Source organism: Maniola hyperantus, chromosome 22 (genome assembly GCF_902806685.2).
Source record: "Maniola hyperantus chromosome 22, iAphHyp1.2, whole genome shotgun sequence".
Lineage (NCBI taxonomy): Eukaryota > Metazoa > Arthropoda > Insecta > Lepidoptera > Nymphalidae > Maniola > Maniola hyperantus.
In genome coordinates this window covers 7,109,999-7,128,070 of record NC_048557.2, presented here as the reverse complement: position 1 = coordinate 7,128,070, position 18,072 = coordinate 7,109,999, and the positions used below count along the sequence as shown (strand labels likewise).

The following is an 18,072-nucleotide window of genomic DNA, read 5'->3' as shown; positions in this document are numbered from 1 at the left end:
GTCATTCTCCAGGTCTATATAACCATGCAAAAAATCACGTCTATCCGTTTCACCGTTGCGACGTGATTGAAGGACAAACCAACAAACCAACAAACACACACTTTCGCATTTATAATATGGGTACTTTTCTCTCTTTTATTATCTTCGTTTACAAAACAATATAATACTTACTAAGAAATAAAATTATTTTGAGTGGGCTTTTCAATTTTTTATTTTTTTAAGAATATTAAGAACTATATTATGCTCGCAACTTCCTCTGCGTAGATTAAGGTTTATAAATCCCGTGGGTATAGGTTCCTACTATTTGATTTTCTGGGATAAAAGTAGTCTGTCTTATCCGTCTTATCCATGCAAAAACGCAAAAATCACGTACTCTTAAAAAAGCTCTCTTCCGTGCAAGCCCTGCAGTTCATTTATAAGTAGGTAAGTACTTACCTACTTATTTACTCGATTTCGTATCGGTTCGTGTTTTAGAACTGTCTTTGTATGGTGCTAGTGTAAGCGAATGCATCCTCTACCAATGACATTACAAACATCACAGACACCGCTCTACAAAAACGTCATCTAAATACCTATGTAAAAGGAAAAGGTGACTGACTGACTAATCTATCAACGCACAGCTCAAACTACTGGACTGATCGGGCTGAAATTTGGCATGCAGATAGCAATTATGACGTAGACATCCGCTAATAAAGGATTTTTGAAAATTCAACCCCTAAGGGTATGAAATAGGGGTTTAAAATTTGTGTAGTCCACGCGGACGAAGTCGCGGGCTTAAAGCTAGTTAACCAATAAGATCGATTGATTTTCATAACTTAGCTCTGGTGGAAATACATAGATCATCATGATCAACCCATTGCTGGCTCACTACAGAGCATGGTCTCCTATGGTATGGGAATTGGGAAGGGTTTGGCCATATTCCACCACGCTGGTCAAATGCAAATTGGCGGATTACACACACCTTTAAGAACATTATACTCGCACTCAGACACGTCGGTTTTGTCACAATGTTTTCCTTCACCGTTAAAGCGAATGATTTTTAATTTCTTAAAACGCACATAACTCCGAAAAGTTAGAAATGCGTACCCGAGATTGAACCCCCGACCTCCCGAATAGAAGGCGGACATCCTAACCACTAGGCTATCACGGCTCTACATATATTAAGTTTTAAAATTTTAATTAGAAATTCCGCTTACACCAGGACTATACCCAGCTTAATTAAACAGGTATCGAGCAAACACGGCAACGTGTGCACGGAACCCTAACAGGGCTTTGAATAACCACCGTTCTGTTGTGAAATGCCTGCTAGGATTTTAACCCCATCGACCTATTTACCTAGAGCATTTCTGGTTATGACGTCAATCGTAATTCAGTTTTGAAATAAGAAAATCAAACTTAGCTGGAACTTTTTTCATCATGACCAACCCATCGCCGTCTCACTATAGAGCACGGGTCTCCTCTCAGAGTGAGAAGGGGTTTGGGCTTTGGCCATAGTTCACTACGCTGGCCAAGTGCGTATTGGCAGACTTCACTCACCTTTCAGAATATTATAGAGAACTCTCGGGCATGCCGGTTTCCTCATGATATTTCCTTCAACGTGAAAGCAAGTGATAAAATGCACATACTTATAATTCCGAAAAGTTAGAGGCGCGTACATACTGCGTGCCCACGATCAAACTTCGGATCTCCCATTTAGCCGCAGGCTATCCATCACCGCTCGTAAAAAAAATCTTTAGTAAGTAAATACAAAGCAGGGTTGTTGCGGATCTCAACATTTTGACATCTGCAATATTTGGATTACCTATTAGAAGTTCACATCTGCGGATGCGGATGTCTGAATCCATGTGAATGTTTCGCATTTGCGGAAGCGGACGCGGATCCGTAACACCCCTATTGGGTACCATTTAACACTTTTTGAGTGGTCAGTTAGCGAACGAAGATATTAACTAGCTAACACGCGCGAGGCACGCGCCACTCTCCTTGCCGGTCATTATTTGTTGCAAATATGAATCCGTATCCGTAAAAGCTCCTTATTAATTAATGTGGATGCGGATGTGGATGTTGCGCATTTGCGGATGCGGATATCAGTAACACCCCTGGTAACCAGCTTTAAATTTTCATAAAGATAGCCAGAACATCAGAAAGAATCTTGGGTCAGTGACAGGGTAGCTTAAATATAATATTATAAAACAGCAATATAATTATATTAATCTAGCTATATTCTAGCTATATCTATATTCCGCTCCACAAATAAGTGACAGCAGCAAAGACTAGGAACAGTGCAGTCGCAGCAACAGGGTCCACAGTCTGCGCGCTGTTGCAGAGGTCGTTGAAGCACTGGCAGTACGTGCCGAGGTGGTCGCTGTTGTCATCCTTGTAGCACTCCCTCTCGTGGGGCATCCAGCCGCAACCACGGGTCACTCGCAACTCCGTCTCTCGGGTTGGGTGGAAAACTAGAAAAAGGAAAATTTATTCATTACTATCATCATAATTGTCACATCGTCGGCCCCCTACTACTAAACCCTCACGGGTCTCCTCTCAGCATGAGAATAGTTTAGGCCATATCACACCATATAATGCTAGCTCAGTGCTGATTGGCAGACTTTACACATTAGATGTGTGAAATCTGGTTGGTGTGGTTAAGACGTCAGTCTCCTATTCGGGACTCGGGAGGTCAGGGGTTCGATCCCAGGTACGCACTTCTAACGTTTCGGGGTTATGTGCATTTTAAGCAATTTAAATATCACTTGCTTTAATGGTAAAGGAAAACATCGCAAGAAACCCGAATGCCTGATGTAATGTGTTCAAGCGATGTTGAAACAATGAAGCAATCTTACCAGTTTGGACGATCTTACTGCAGAAGAAGTTGACAGCGATTGAGCAGGGGATGGCTTTGTCGCACTCGACGACGGGAATGAAGCTCGAGCGCAGCTCTTCTTCGTACAAGTTGATCTCGAGACAAACAGTGTTGTAACAATGAATGAATCTTACCAGTTTGCACGATCTTCATACAGAAGAAGTTGACGGCGACTGAGCTGGGGATGACTCTGTCGCACTCGATGACGGGAATGATGCGCGAGCGCAGCTCTTCTTCGTACAAGTTGATCTCGAGACAAACAGTGTTGTAACAATGAATGAATCTTACCAGTTTGCACGATCTTCATACAGAAGAAGTTGACGGCGACTGAGCTGGGGATGACTCTGTCGCACTCGATGACGGGAATGATGCGCGAGCGCAGCTCTTCTTCGTACAAGTTGATCTCGAGACAAACAGTGTTGTAACAATGAATGAATCTTACCAGTTTGCACGATCTTCATACAGAAGAAGTTGACGGCGACTGAGCTGGGGATGACTCTGTCGCACTCGATGACGGGAATGATGCGCGAGCGCAGCTCTTCTTCGTACAAGTTGATCTCGAAACAAACAGTGTTGTAACAATGAATGAATCTTACCAGTTTGCACGATCTTCATACAGAAGAAGTTGACGGCGACTGAGCTGGGGATGACTCTGTCGCACTCGATGACGGGAATGATGCGCGAGCGCAGCTCTTCTTCGTACAAATTGATGTCGAAACAAACAGTGTTGTAACAATGAAGCAATCTTACCAGTTTGCACGATTTTCCTGCAGAAGAAGTTGACGCGCACTCGATGACGGGAATAATGTGTGAGCGCAGCCCTTCTTCGTACAAGTTGATGTCCAGACAAACGGTGTTTTAACAATGCAAAAATCTTACCAGTTTGCACGATCTTCCTGCAGAAAAAGTTGACAGCGACTGAGCTGGGGATGGCCCTGTCGCACTCGATGACGGGAATGATGCGCGAGCGCAGCTCTTCTTCATACAAGTTGATGTCAAGACAAGCGGTGTTGTTTGCACTATTGCAGTAGTAACATCGGATGCCTTCAGCTGAAAAATTAAGTTCAAAGTTAACGCTATTTATTCAAAATAGTTATTTAAAAAAAAGAATATTAGCCATGTTGATCATGACTATATTTCCCTTTCACCTCCAAGTAAGAGTAAAGCTTGTGCTAGAAATAGGAACGACAATAGTTCAACGCGTGGGGTTTGAAGTGTACGTAACCGTTGAGCTAATATGTAAGATACTATTAATGCAATGGTAATCCATACTTCCATACTAATATTATAAAAGCGAAAGTGTGTATGTCTGTCTGTCTGTCGGTCTGTCTGTCTGTCTGCTAGCTTTTCACGGCCCAACCGCTCAACCGATTTTGATGAAATTTGGTACAGAGTTAGCTAATATCCCGGGGAAGGACATAGGCTACTTGTTATCCCGGAAAATTAAAGAGTTCCTATGGGATTTAAAAAACCTAAATCCACGCGGACGAAGTCGCGGGCATCATCTAGTAATTAACAGTTCCAAACTCAGTTCAATAAAATTTCACATTGGGCAGCTTGCTGCTCGTATGATATACAAGACCAATATATACCACCCATGGCATTTGACTCTATTGATAATTGAAAATTGTTTTATTGATCTCAGTTTTTATTCAAACGTATTTTTATGGTTCCGTACCTCAAAAGGAAAAATGAACCGTTATAGGAAACTAAAACTTTGATGTCCGTCTGTCAAGAAAACCTATAGGGTACTTCCCGTTGACCTAGAATCATGAAATTTGGCAGAGTAGGTAGATTTTATAGCACAAGTAAAGGAAGGAAAAAATCCAAAAACCGTGAATTTGTGGTTACATCACAAATACTAAACCACATATAGATGCCGCTGTTACTTTCAATGTTGCACTTACAAGTTTAAAAATATCTTGTACGATGGTACGGAACCCTTCGTGTACGAGTCCGACTCGCACTTGACCGGTTTTTTATTAAAATAGTAATTTTAATAAACAATACAATACTTACATTTATAAACTAACGATAATAGAATCGCTACAGAAAAACAAGCTCTTAACGCCAGCATATTATTTATCTGAAATTAAATTATCGTAAAATAAGAAAATGTCTCAAAATGATAAAATAAAATATTTTGATTTAAAAATATTGGACAATGTACCTATCTCGCTAGAAGAAATAAAATAAAAATTACCTTGTTTATTTATTTTATGATTGTTAATACTAAGGATTCGTGTAGTAGGTATGTTGTTAGTATTTAACAAATTACGCAAGATATTACTAAAAAATATAAATAACAATTGTTCACCAATAAATCACAACAAATTAGAATGATAATTATTTACGTAAAGATACTCACATTAATAAAATAGATAAGAAGGTACTACCTACTAAAATTAATTCACTTTAAGTAATACTTGAAAAAATAATAGCAAAAGTACCGTAAACACAGAATAATTTGTTGTAACTGGCTGGTAAATAGATTAGTTCGCATGGTGTGGTCAGTAACTTACGTATAGTGCGATGGACGAGTCTTGGTAATTTAATTATTTTTCGTAAATTAACAAGGCAATAATAATAACAATATCTTACTCTGGCTTATATTATGTATGCCTTAGTTCCCATTTTAAGCAACGTTTTGCAACGTCAAGTGAAACAACGTTAATTCATGTCAGTAAATGGGTGGCTAAGTTAAGCGATCACACATTCATAACCATCCATCTAAGTATCTAGATTCTAGCCCGTCAATTTCCACGCAAGAGAAAGAGAAGCCGTCGAGTTTCTTGCTGGTTGTTTACGGTAGGAAAGGCATTCCAAACCAGTGGTGGATGCAATTGACGATTCAAAAGCACTTGTAAAAGTTCAATTGATATAATATTTTTGAGATTGAAATAATATTTTGATTTAACTAGCTCAACGATCGAGTCAGCTGAAGTGGCAGTGGGCACTGGGCAGGTCATGTCTGCCGCAGAACCAATGGCCACTGGGGCAGACGCGTTCTAAAGTGGAGACAACGTATCAACAAGTGCAATGTGGGGCGACCTCCAACCCGCTGGACCAACGACCTTAAGGTAGTGGGAAGTGGGTGGATGAGAAAGGCGGAGGACCGTGTGTGGTGGCGCGCTCTTGGATAGACCTATGTCAGCAGTGGACGCAAACAGGCTGATTGATTGATTTTGATTTGATTTGATTTAGAAGCCGGGCCGGGTGGGTCAGCTATATAAAAACTACATTAAAACCTTAATAACAATGATAAAAGCCTACTATTATTAAAGTTGGTAATTAATAAAATATAACAACTATTTCATTTAACCAAAGTATCTTGATATCACCAGAACATAATAAGTAGGTATAAAATATTATAATATAGACCTTATCACTGCGCCAGTGACCCGAAAGTACACAATTACTTCTAATAAGAACTCGTATCTCAACTACTTACTATCTTCTATAGTTTATTTGTATTATTATTATTTTTGTAGTTTGTTAAAGTCCCGTAAATTGCTATTGCGCTGGAACCATGTCCCATTAAAATTTAAATGACGTCATTTTGACAGACACACAGACCGATAGACAGGGGCGGGGTCTTCCAACACTGCGTCTTCCGGTGCGAGGTCGCCATTCCAGCACCTTATTTAATTATATTACTCTTAAAAAGTTCAATATTAATGATATTCAATTTGCTTATTTGAAACTTAGCAAAAGGGACTGCCATTTTTCAAGCTAATTAAGTTTACTTCAGCTCAAAGTGCATAAAATTAATCCTTTATCTGTAATTCGATCTTTGTCTCATACGTCGTAGGGCTTCAGGACTATACAAACTCTGACGAGTTTTGATACTTGACGCTATTGAAAACTTTAATAAGTTCAACTTTAGGAAATAAGTTAAATGCTAGTTGCCAGTGGATCCGAGACATGGTCGCCAACTACCTATTGACTTCATAAGAAAACTTAGCAGGCGATGGAGACAGCTATGCTTGAAGTTTCTCTACGTCATCAAATGAGCAGATCCGTAGGAGAACTAGAGTAACCGAAATAGCTCAACAGATTCTAAAGCTGAAGAGGCAGTGACCAATTATCTAAATGAAAAACCCGGACATTGGGTTCCCAAAGTACTAGAATGGTGACCTCGCACCGTAAAACGCAGCGTTAGAAGAACCCCCCACAAGTGGGCAGATGAAATGAAACGAGTTACATGGAGCCGCTAGATTCAGGCAGCGCAAGACCGTGGTGTGAGGAAGTCCCTACCAGAGACATAATATGTCCAGCAGTGGACGTCTATCGATTGATAATGATGATGATGAAATTAGGTTAAAAGCTTTATTACGAGTAACTGAAGACAAGTAGTTATAGCAATTTAACGATTAATCGAGTTCTTGTTAATCTGTATAGAAATCAGCCGCAAGTGCGAATCAGGCGCCCACCGAGGGTTCAGTAGGTATCTTGGTAACTTGACGGCCTTTATTCGTGTATGGATTCGCCTGAAAATAAATTAATTGGATTTCTAATTAAATATTGGATCATCATCCCACGCCAAGTATCTATCTGTCCGTTCGTCCATCTGTAGATATCAATATCTACAGATGGACAAACAGACAGATATACAGCAGAGTGACTTAATAGGGCTCGGTTCCGTTTGGGCATGGAGCTTTAAAAAAAAAAAGAAACTGGCTGATTGATAAAATTAAGCACTGCGCTAAAACTTGAGGTTGGAAGTTTTCTCCGTAATGTCGACGCCCATTTAGAAAGGTTTTTTTTATCAATAACGTCCATGCAAAATCCCCCATCATAAAGGTATGATTCCGAACCACGCTGCACGCAGCAGTGCTGCCGCAACAGTGCTGTCACCAGCTGTCACAGTCCTGTCGCGGCACTACTGGTCCCCATACAATCTCTATAAGCTTTAAATATGACATTACATTTCGAGCTAGGCAGCAATGTCGCGGCAGCAATGTAGCGGAACATTGCCGCCTAGCTCGGAATGTAATGTCATATAAGCTTATAGAGATTGTATGGGGACCAGTAGTGCCGCGACAGAACTGTGACAGCACTGTTGCGGCAGCGCTGCTGCGTGCAGCGTGGTTCGGAATCATACCTTAAAGGATTTCTGGAAATTCCGCACTTCATGCGGGCGATGCTGAAGACACAAGCTAGTCTATCTATTGTACAATAGTAGGTATATATATTGTACAATAATATTAAGTGCATTCGACACATTTGCAATTGCAATTAAAAGCATTAGAGGAATCAAGTAATATACTGCCAATTAAAACAAGTGCTCTTTAGACTGTTCTTTTGTTAGTACTAAACAGTTAACAGTGCTAAATGCTACAATTAGTAAATAAGTAGGTACTTACGAGAAAGTGTAACTACATTATATACATAATAGTAATATTAAAAAAATTGCGAGTTATAGTTGCCTATGGATATATACCTATTATTACCTACCTACTATCTTTCCAAAACCGCGTCACGTGCGCGAACGGACTCCCTTGAAAAAGGACCCCGTATGGGTTCGAAACTAGTCGGGCTAACGTCGACTACACACGTGAGTAAAGCCGGGACAGATATTATTTAGAATGGAAATCACTCACGGTAGTTTAAACGCTAAAATATCTTTCCAAAAATTAAAGAAGTTGTAAAAGAATTAAATAAAGGATAAAATAAGTTTAAATAAAAGAGAAAAAATAGTTTCTAACTGAAAGAGGAAAAGATACTTACTTAAACCTACTAAATACATAGGAACAAATTTATAGATTAGACAAATCCTAAGTATAGGTATAGTAATAAAAAATGTAAATGTGCAGGTTTTCAAAAATACCAAAACCGGGAAAGCATAAGTTTATTACAGGTTGATTAAAATGCCGAAAGTTTTTACAAAAACCAAGAGATCTAACACAAAGTTCAGAAAGGACCTTACTCGTATATCGAGTAGCCAATATGTCGGACCGTACTATATAAAGGACTTCAAATATATTAGTCCCGAAGTTCTGGTGAATAAGAAAAATGTGAAGAAGTTTCACAACAGCGAGGGTTGCGGCTTCGTCAAATTGTGGTTACACGAAGTGTTGAAGGGATTCAAACAATTCCTTTACGAAGGTTCTCTACATGGAGTGAAGTAAGTTAAGGATCGGACAAACACGAAGCGTCACATAAATCTTGACGCTGCAGACGACAGAATATCTAGACTTATAATAAAACTTTAAAACTGGACGATAAATACTTTTATTTAGATTTTTTAGATTGGAGAAAGCAGTATATTGTCTATATTGAGAACAAAACACGCTTCACGCTAAAACTACTGAATGCAACTTCGCATACTTCTAGAATCTTTGGCCATGTGCTTGCTAATACCCTGAGTCAAATCTAGGATAATCAAATTATTGGATAGTTTTCATCCCGATAAAATTCGGGATAGGAAATGATAACTTTTGTCGATGTTATACTCTTACTCCATAAATCCATCAAATCTTAACCGATTTTAACAACTCTATTTTTTTTAATGTATTCTCAAGTAAGTCTCATGTTTTAGTATAGATTTGATTAATATCTAAAGGATGGAATTCCTCAATGAGTAACAAGTAAAATATCAATGGTGATCAGTCTAATAGTTTGGTAAAATGTAATAACTTAGTAGCTTGGTAAAGCGCCGCTGCCGATGCGCTGGTCAAGCCTTTCAAGTTACTTTTGAATTAAGAAGGAACTGTAATCATGCGTGAAAGCCTTCGTACAGTCTCTTCTAGCCTTCTATGACAACTTCTAAGAGTACACATACATTGGGCATTTTTCGCAGTCGCGCTTTGTGTATGCCCAAACCTTTACAATATACAACTTAATAAGGAACTGTGGCATGAAAGCATTTTACGTGTCAGGGACTTCATTTAATTCGGTGATCTACCTACTTAGTATTGCAAAGCTTGACTGAAGATCGTGTGGACAAGTTCGAAGATATGTATATCGCATTATTCGCTTGAAAAGTCTGTGAACGGATGACTGACCTGACCATATTATATTTCATTGGTATAACCAGCTGAGAATTTCAATATCTGTTGGTTTATGTATAGACCATAATACCTACCACGGACGACAGATACCAACCTATCGTAAGGTTATTTTTAAACTGATTTGAATTGTCAGAAATGATATGAAATCATTATTAATTTATCTACAGAAAGCAGTTTGATAAAATCGATATTTAACTCATTCGATGTCATACAATCTGTTGCTGGGAGGGTGGGTATCTCGAGTGAATTGGCATAAATACGGGTACGCGAAAATGGCAATCGGGGAAGGAACGCCCCGCACACCCACAAAGCCCTCGCGCTAAACCGATGCGGGCGAGCGCAGGTGACGTGCGGGTGTGTGGGCCGTCCTCCCGCCTCATACCCCGATTGCGATCTCGACCTGTCGCGGACAGGTTAATTAGTCAAAACTTAATTTTTAAGGGGATTTTATTTTCTTCTGTTTCCATACACCGAATAAGGCTTTTAACTATTTGTACAATTTCAGGTACATTTTCGAGCCTACCTTCAGTCACAAAGAACGCGTCACATGGATCGTCATCGTGGTTCTCAGCATCAGCATTTGTGCCATGAACATCATCCAGTTAGTCCTCAAGTGGACGTCCACGCCGTTCGTCAACGTCATCGACTCCTTACCAACTCCGATTTGGGCTGTTCCTTTCCCGAGTGTAGTGTTATGCCCACATTTACATGTGAAAAAGTCGATTGCTAATGTTTCAGCGTTGAAAGGGTGAGATTTGAGAAATTCTCCTTCTTTGAAGCTTTAATCCATACACGATCAAGTTTACCAGTCCAGTAAGCTTCCAGTAAACTTCACGTAGTATGGCCATCAGTTGACTGGACGCCGCCGCTTCGAATCCGTGTATAGCCAATAGCCATGTATCTTGTACATGGACAGTTCTAATTCTTATCATCATAAACATCAATCAATTGCTGGCTCACTATTAAGCATGGGTCACGTCTCAGAATAAAAAGGGTTTGGCCATAGTTCACCACGCTGGTCAAGTGCGGATTGTCAGACTTCACACACCTTTGAGAACATTATGGAGAATTGTCAGGCATGCAGGTTCACACTGTTTTCCTTCACCGTTAAAGCAAGTGAAATTGAGTGGTTTAAACGCTTAAAAGAAAAGTTAGAGGTGCGTGCCCGGGATCGAACCCCCGACCCCCCTTGGTTACCTAACCACTAGGCTATCACCTATTTTGTACCTACAAATCATTTTCCTAGAAATATCAGATTACGTAGATTAGATTCATTGAATTATGTACTAACGTTGGGTTAGATAAACTAAAACTTAGACATTTCTTGCTCTTTTTTGAGAGATGAACTTTTGAAACTGATAGACCATTTTTCTTTCAGTATAGAGCGTCTTTTCGCATCAACAATGTGTCCTGAAATGAATAAAGAAGACCAAATGCTTGAAATAAAACAAAGGCTTACTTATACGGAAAATGAAATGCTGCAAAAGTTTATTTTAAAGGTACTAAGGTGGACTACACAAATTTCGAACTCCTATTCAACCCGATGTGTCCAGTAGTTTGGGCTGTTCGTTGATAGATCAGTCACTCAGTCAGTCACCTTTATCTTTTATAAGTATAAGTACCTACTTATTTAGAATTCAGATATAAAAGCATCAAGCTATTTTTTGATCGCTTGACCTTTTTCTAACTTTGTCGGTTATCCTTTGGACCCAAAAAGTTCCGATTCTAAACAGTGCAGTGGTAGATATGCATTAGACGATTCAAAAGGAGGGTAGTTTGTAAAAGTCTATTTCAATAAAAAACAAAACGTTTTTTTTTTTGTTTTCAGGGCTCGCCAACTTGTTCAGACTTGGTGAAAGTATGTCATTGGCGTTCAGAATACGAGACTGAGTGGTCTAGAAAAGACTGCTGTGAAAAACTACTGAAACCTATCTTTACTGACTACGGGTTATGTTACACCTTCAATAGTCTGCCGTTGAATGGAATGTAATGACTATTTATCTATTATTAAATCTGACGACCGTTTGGAGTCAAAAAAATTATTTACAAAAGTTTCCTAGAAGGATCTGTGTCTTTTTTTTCAGTTTCAAATCTGTTTTTTAGTCATATCGGCAACGTGTGAGAGTTAAAATGACGCGTGAGGAGAGTCATTTTGTACGGACTATACAACGGCTATAGCTATTATGACGTAGGCATCTGCTAAGAAAGGGTTTTTGGAAATACGACCCCTAAGGGGGTGAAATAGGGGTTTGAAATTTGTGTAGTCCACGAACGAACGAAGTCGCGAGCATAAGCTAGTTCGATAATAATCTACTAAATTTTTCTCAGGACAAACGAAACAATAGAATGGCAGAAATCATTTAACCCGTTCGCTGACACCATGTCTCTTGAATGGGATCTCGACAAAGGGTATCCGAAGAAGTTTCCACCGACACCTGGGACTCTGCCTTTAAGGGTCATGGCTTCTGGAGAAGTGAACGGATTGGGGATCGAACTGTACTTAAATACCAGTGAGCATCAGTATGATTGTGATGGAAACAACGTGGGATTCAATGTAAGGGTCTTCGGATATATTATTGTAATGTTAAATGTTTTTCTTCTGATAACTATAGAAAGTATTTTGTTTCCGCACTTTGATCTATCGTAGTTTTGTTGATAAAAGAATGATTAGGTGTAAGCACACCTCAAGCGAACGCGATCTAATCCAATTTTTTGTTATTTCAAGAACATCAAACATATTGTGACCTTGCTCCTGAACTCCTGAATAGTTTTGACGGAATCTCCTTCATAATCTGTGATTTGTAATGTCCCAAAAGAACCACGGTGTTAAACAGTGACCAAAAAATGCTCACATATTTAAGAAATCACAAAAGTCACGATTAAATAAGGAAAACAAATAAATCTAAACAAGTATCATTTTTTCCCTTTCAGATTCTAATAAGTTCTCCAACCAACCACGTCTATACCAGCACGATTCTTCGCCTTCCTATGGACAGAATGACAACGGTCGAGGTTTCTCCGATAACCTACAAAACTGACAGTTCTCTAAGAGCTCTGTCGCCAGACCAGAGGCAATGCTTCTTTCAGAACGAAAGGAAGCTCCAATATTACGAGTTTTACACTGGCACCAACTGTAAGCTAGATTTGAGGATCCGAGAAACCATAAAGCAATGCAAATGCTCCTTGTACAATTGGCCAAGTGAGTTTATCAGAAATTTTATATCATCATCATCATCATCAACCAATAGACGTCCACTGCTGGACATAGGTCTCTTGTAGGGACTTCCACACGCCACGGTCTTGCGCCGCCTGGATCCAGAAATTTTATATAGTAGTCAAGATTGTTATTCAATTAGCATCAATCGTCAAAATAATCTACCACTGGTTTGAAATGCCATTCCTACCGAGAAGAACCAGCAAGTAACTCGGCGATTGCTATCTTTAAATGTTTAATTTACAATATCCACGCTTTTTTATTTGTGTGTCGGCAATTTCAACTTAAGTATGTTTTATTTATTCACAATACTGACTATTAACATAACTAGATGAATAATATTTTGTAGATATCTATGTGACTTATCTAATTACTATATAAATCATGACCGCGTGGAATGGTGCCAAGAATACTGGCTGCATTTCCGCGCTGGACAGCCAGGCTGATCCGTTGCGCAAAAAATGAGCCAGCCCTTCTGTCACCAGATGAGGCTATAAATCGCGGTGAAATGTCTCGTAAATTTTTTTTAGCACTAAGACTCCATGGCCCCAGGGTCTCCACGGCAAACGGCACAAAAATGTAACTCTCTATAAGAGAGGCATACTTGCGCCGCTTGCCGTTTTCAGCTGTTTCTGCTGCGGCTCCCGGTCTTGATGCTTTTGTTTTTTATTCCCAGGAAAGTATGTATGGAGTCCAATATGTTCGACAAAATCGGATTTTCTATGTGTTTCACAAGTAAAGGGTAAGCAGCGTAAATCACTAACATTATTAAATATTTTTCTGATGAGAAGTATCATACATAAACATAAATATACATACCTGTGGGCTGTGATCAAAAATGTAATGGAATCCCCTTTTTAGGGAATCCCTTATTAGGGAAGTTAAACGTTTCTTAGTTAGTGGAAGAACACTCATTTCCACAGTCTGTTAAACCATTTGACAGGATGTTAAATTAACAAACAGAGCATGGTGAAATAATGTTTAATAAAAGGAAAAGGTGACTGACTTACTGACTGATCTATCAACGCACAGCTTAAACTCCGAAATCCCTCAAAGCTTGAAGACCAAAGTCTTCGATCAGTGCATGGTGCCATTTGCCATTGATGACTTATTATGGATCAGAGACATAGTCGCTGACTATGGGCAAGCCCTACAAGAGATCTATGAGCAGCAGTGGACGTGTATCTGTATTTCTATATTAAAATTTTAGGTAAAATTTGTAAGTTTGTTTGTAGGAAGTAATCTCTCTAGGAACTACTGAATAGATTTTGAAAATTCTTTCACCAGGAGAAAGCTACATTATCCCTCAGTGACATCCATACTAATATAAAGCAAAAGTGTGTCTGTCTGTCTGTCTGCTAGCTTTTCACGGCCCATCCGTTCAACCGATTTTGATGAAATTTTGTACCGAGATAGCTTTCCTCCCGGGGACGTAAGCTACTTTTTATCCCGGAAAATCAAAGAGCTCCCACGGGATTTATATAAACCTAAAACGGGCGACATCTTCTAAGCTATACTTATATTATTTTCAAAAAAAATTGAGATCCTTACGAAAATTTTAACAAGTAACCCGTGCGAAGTTGGAGCAGGTCTTTAGTCTGTTGATAATGATGATGATGATTCACATTTTCCAGCCAGAGTAGGAGAACAGCTAATCTATGCATACTACGCCGACAGTGAAGAGCAAAGGAAGCCGCATGAACACCCAACCTCCTGCTATCCAGCGTGCAACGACGTGCTCTACTCCACGCAGGTCTACTACTCCGACCTCATTAATGATCCCGTCGATGCCAAGATTGATTGGGGATCTCAGAAGTAAGCTAAATAATACAGTACCACTTTTACAAGTCGCTTCGGCATTTGTTTGCGCAGATTTTGTGGCATCTCACACAGACAGCCATATTATCAGCGACTGGCTGAGTTTAACATGACATCTCTTCGAAATAGGCGCGAAATACTTGACTTGTGCTTTCTACATAAAATTTTACGAAATAAAGTTAGGTAAATGTAGTCCTTCTCAATCGAATATCCTTATCTGTTCCACATAGTCACTCCCGCAGTTTTATATCCCCAAAAATCTTCCATATACCTTTCACCAAATCTCATCTAGGAAATCAAGCCCCAATTATGCGTATATGTGCAAAATTTAACGAAAAATCAAAAAAGATACGTAGCATCGACATATTTCAGCTACTGCATTCAAAAAAAGCTCTTATCATTTTACGGTGGGTTCATCCCCTAAGTAACTTAGTTATTTGTTTAATTAAGTAGTTAGTTAAGTTCTTTTTATTTGTTTAGATATTTTGCAAATGCTGTGTACACATTTTATAGATACATTTATCAGCCTTTGTTTGTTTATAAGTGTCGTAGTTTGTGTTAAATTAATGTATTGTGTGTGTTCCTAATAAATAAAATAAAATAAATAAAATAAGTATGTAGGTAGTAGGTAGGTACTGTCAAAATTACTACGCCGACAGGGAAGAGCAAAGGAAACCACATGAAGACCCAACGTCCTGGCTAACCAGCATGCGAAGATGTGATCAATTCCACGCAGGTCTACTACCTACGCCGACCTCATAAACGATGCCAAGATTTTTTGGGGACCTCAGAATACCTCATACATTCTAAGAGCCTAAATACAGCTATTTATTTATTCAGATACAATTTAGCCCTTGACTGCAATCTCATCTGGTGGTAAGTGATGATGCAGTCTAAGATGGAAGCGGGTTAACCTGGAAGGGCAGTTTTTCAGGTTAAAGAATAATTTTATTTCTCTCAAAGAATTATAGAATTCACTTATAGAGAAAACATATTTACAATAGGTAAGGTACCTATTCGTTTGTTCGGCAATCATATTATTACAACTCACTTAATCTGCAACTCACATAACATTTACTTTAACAATTTGCTATTTATTTAGTAGTTAATATAATTCGAATCCACCCTCACAACAATTCTCTATGTTTTAATATCGCTCCGCCTTGGAGGCATGCGGAATCGTTGCCACAGTGTAGTTCATACAGTATAATACCAAGATTTAATTAAGTAGGTTGTATGTGTTTTTGACTCGTTCAATATATTAAAAAAAACCGGCCAAGTGCGAGTCAGGCTCGCGCATTGAGGGTTCCGTACTACAGTGGTATTTTTTCGACATTTTGCACGATAATTAAAAAACTATGACGCATAAAAATAAATAAAAATCTGCTTTAGAATGCACAGGTGAAGACATTTCATATGATACCCCACTTGATATAGTTACTTACTTCGAAAATTGAAAATACTAATTATTAGTTCATAATCAATTTAATTTTTTTTTTGTGATCTAACCCTAAATTCACGGTTTTCAGATTTATCCCCAACTGGCAGCTATAAGATCTACCTACCTGCCAAATTTCATGATTCTAGGTCAACGGGAAGTACCCTGTAGGTTTCTTGACAGACACAAGACAGACAACAAAGTGATCCTATAAGGGTTTCGTTTTTCCTTTTGAGGTACGGAACCCTAAAAAAACTGAAAAATACACTTGTACTCCTGCAAATTTTATGTTTCTTCTTCCTTGATAAGTACGTGTTTGTGGCAGTAAGATGTGATCTCCTCTACGACTGCTTGTACTTTGCACTCGATGTACCTACGAGTATTTTGGTGAAAATGATATGCGTGTGATATGTAAGTTGTGTATATAAGTTGTGGGTGTTAGGTAGTCATAATGAAATAGCATTTTTATTATTTTGGTGACAGATTTTCATACAAACTTAGGTACCTATCTCCACTATTTGACCATCTAAGCAAAAATCCTTTATTTGCCTACGTCATACAGTACCACCTATATTATAGTAGGTAGGTAGGTATGTATCGCGCGTCTGATTTTCTTAAAATGATATATAAATTTTTCAGAGGAGAGCGGACACGAATCAATGTACATTTCTACAACGACATGTTTTTGGGACAACATCGTCATGCTCAATACGATGACTACTATTTTGCAGGTGGTATTTACAATTATTAATTATCCAATTTTATTCACTAGGTGATGCCCGCAACTTTGTCCGCGTGAACTAAGGTTTATAAAAATCTTGTGGGAACTCTTTAATTTTCCAGGATAAAATGTTACTCTTCGTCCTTTCAATTATCTCTATGCCAAAAATTAAGTCGATTTCTTGCTTAGTTAGGGAAAGGAAAGGAAGGAGGAAGAAAAACAAACGTGAAGGAAAATAAACAAACACACTTTCGCATTTATAATATTAAGTACTTAGTATAGATTTTTGTTTCACTCCAGTTAGGTATAGGTATATGTATTATGACCAGGGCAGACACTCGGAAATAGAATGTTAGGTACCTAACCCATCACGGTACCTATAGGTACTATAATACAGGCTACTCTATGCAGTGCTTGCCACTATGCGAGCAACTAAAATCCAAAGGAATCTCTAACACACTTAAGACGTACCTACCTAAGTGTGCCAGAAAACTTGTCTAAAACATTGCCCCATAAATACAGATTCTACACTATGGCAAAATGGACATTCATTGCTATTGACCCTCGTAAGATTCAACTCGAATCTTCTTGAAGACGAAACTCTATATTCTTAAGAAATTTTCATTTCCCAGGTGCAATCGGTGGTCTACTCAGCCTTTTTCTGGGATTCAGCATCATCAGTGTGGCAGAATTAGTGTACTTTGTTATGTTAAAACCGATACACATTGCTTTTAAAGCTAGTTATAATAACAGGAACTAAGTAATGTTTGTTTTTCATCAATAAAGATATATAGCGTGTAACTCTTTTTTCCAATTACCTTTTTAACTGACTTCCAAAAAGGTTCTCGATTCGGTACGTTTTAGGGTTCAGTACCGGAAGGGTGCCAAATACCAACGTTACCCTATCACTAAGCCTCCGCCATCCGCCCGTCCGTCTGTCTGACAGCGGGCTATACCTATCTAGTATTTCTATTGCCGCTATAACAACAAATAAGAAAAACTTCAAAGTTA

General features: G+C 38.8%; 2 protein-coding genes across 2 annotated transcripts; one reads left to right on the top strand and one right to left on the bottom strand.

The window, feature by feature from the left end:
* Positions 1-2,198: 2,198 nt before the first annotated feature.
* On the bottom strand, positions 2,199-5,328 carry LOC117992793 (uncharacterized). The gene is made up of 4 exons (XM_069506030.1): positions 5,226-5,328; positions 4,877-4,943; positions 3,737-3,907; positions 2,199-2,453 (listed from the first exon to the last, which is right to left on the bottom strand). The coding sequence occupies exons 2-4, from the start codon at positions 4,932-4,934 to the stop codon at positions 2,233-2,235; spliced, it is 450 nt and encodes a 149-aa protein (XP_069362131.1). The 5' UTR covers positions 4,935-4,943; positions 5,226-5,328; the 3' UTR covers positions 2,199-2,232.
* Positions 5,329-8,727: 3,399 nt separating this feature from the next.
* LOC117992716 (pickpocket protein 28-like) lies at positions 8,728-17,821 on the top strand. Its single transcript, XM_034980430.1, has 10 exons — positions 8,728-8,984; positions 10,376-10,618; positions 11,249-11,369; positions 11,699-11,856; positions 12,199-12,424; positions 12,802-13,069; positions 13,761-13,826; positions 14,719-14,899; positions 16,980-17,071; positions 17,694-17,821. Exons 1-10 carry the CDS (start codon positions 8,728-8,730, stop codon positions 17,819-17,821), a joined length of 1,740 nt encoding a protein of 579 aa, XP_034836321.1.
* Positions 17,822-18,072: the final 251 nt, after the last annotated feature.

Excerpts from the sequence above, each read along its gene's own strand:
- LOC117992716 (XM_034980430.1), top strand. The coding sequence starts at position 8,728 with ATGCCGAAAGTTTTTACAAAAACCAAGAGATCTAACACAAAGTTCAGA. Across the intron at positions 13,070-13,760 it reads CTCCTTGTACAATTGGCCAA|GAAAGTATGTATGGAGTCCA; the intron begins GTGAGTTTATCA and ends TTTTATTCCCAG. Across the intron at positions 13,827-14,718 it reads ATGTGTTTCACAAGTAAAGG|CCAGAGTAGGAGAACAGCTA; the intron begins GTAAGCAGCGTA and ends CACATTTTCCAG.
- LOC117992793 (XM_069506030.1), bottom strand. The coding sequence starts at position 4,934 with ATGCTGGCGTTAAGAGCTTGTTTTTCTGTAGCGATTCTATTATCGTTA. Across the intron at positions 3,908-4,876 it reads ATTATCGTTAGTTTATAAAT|CTGAAGGCATCCGATGTTAC; the intron begins GTAAGTATTGTA and ends TTAATTTTTCAG. Across the intron at positions 2,454-3,736 it reads CAGGAAGATCGTGCAAACTG|TTTTCCACCCAACCCGAGAG; the intron begins GTAAGATTTTTG and ends TCCTTTTTCTAG.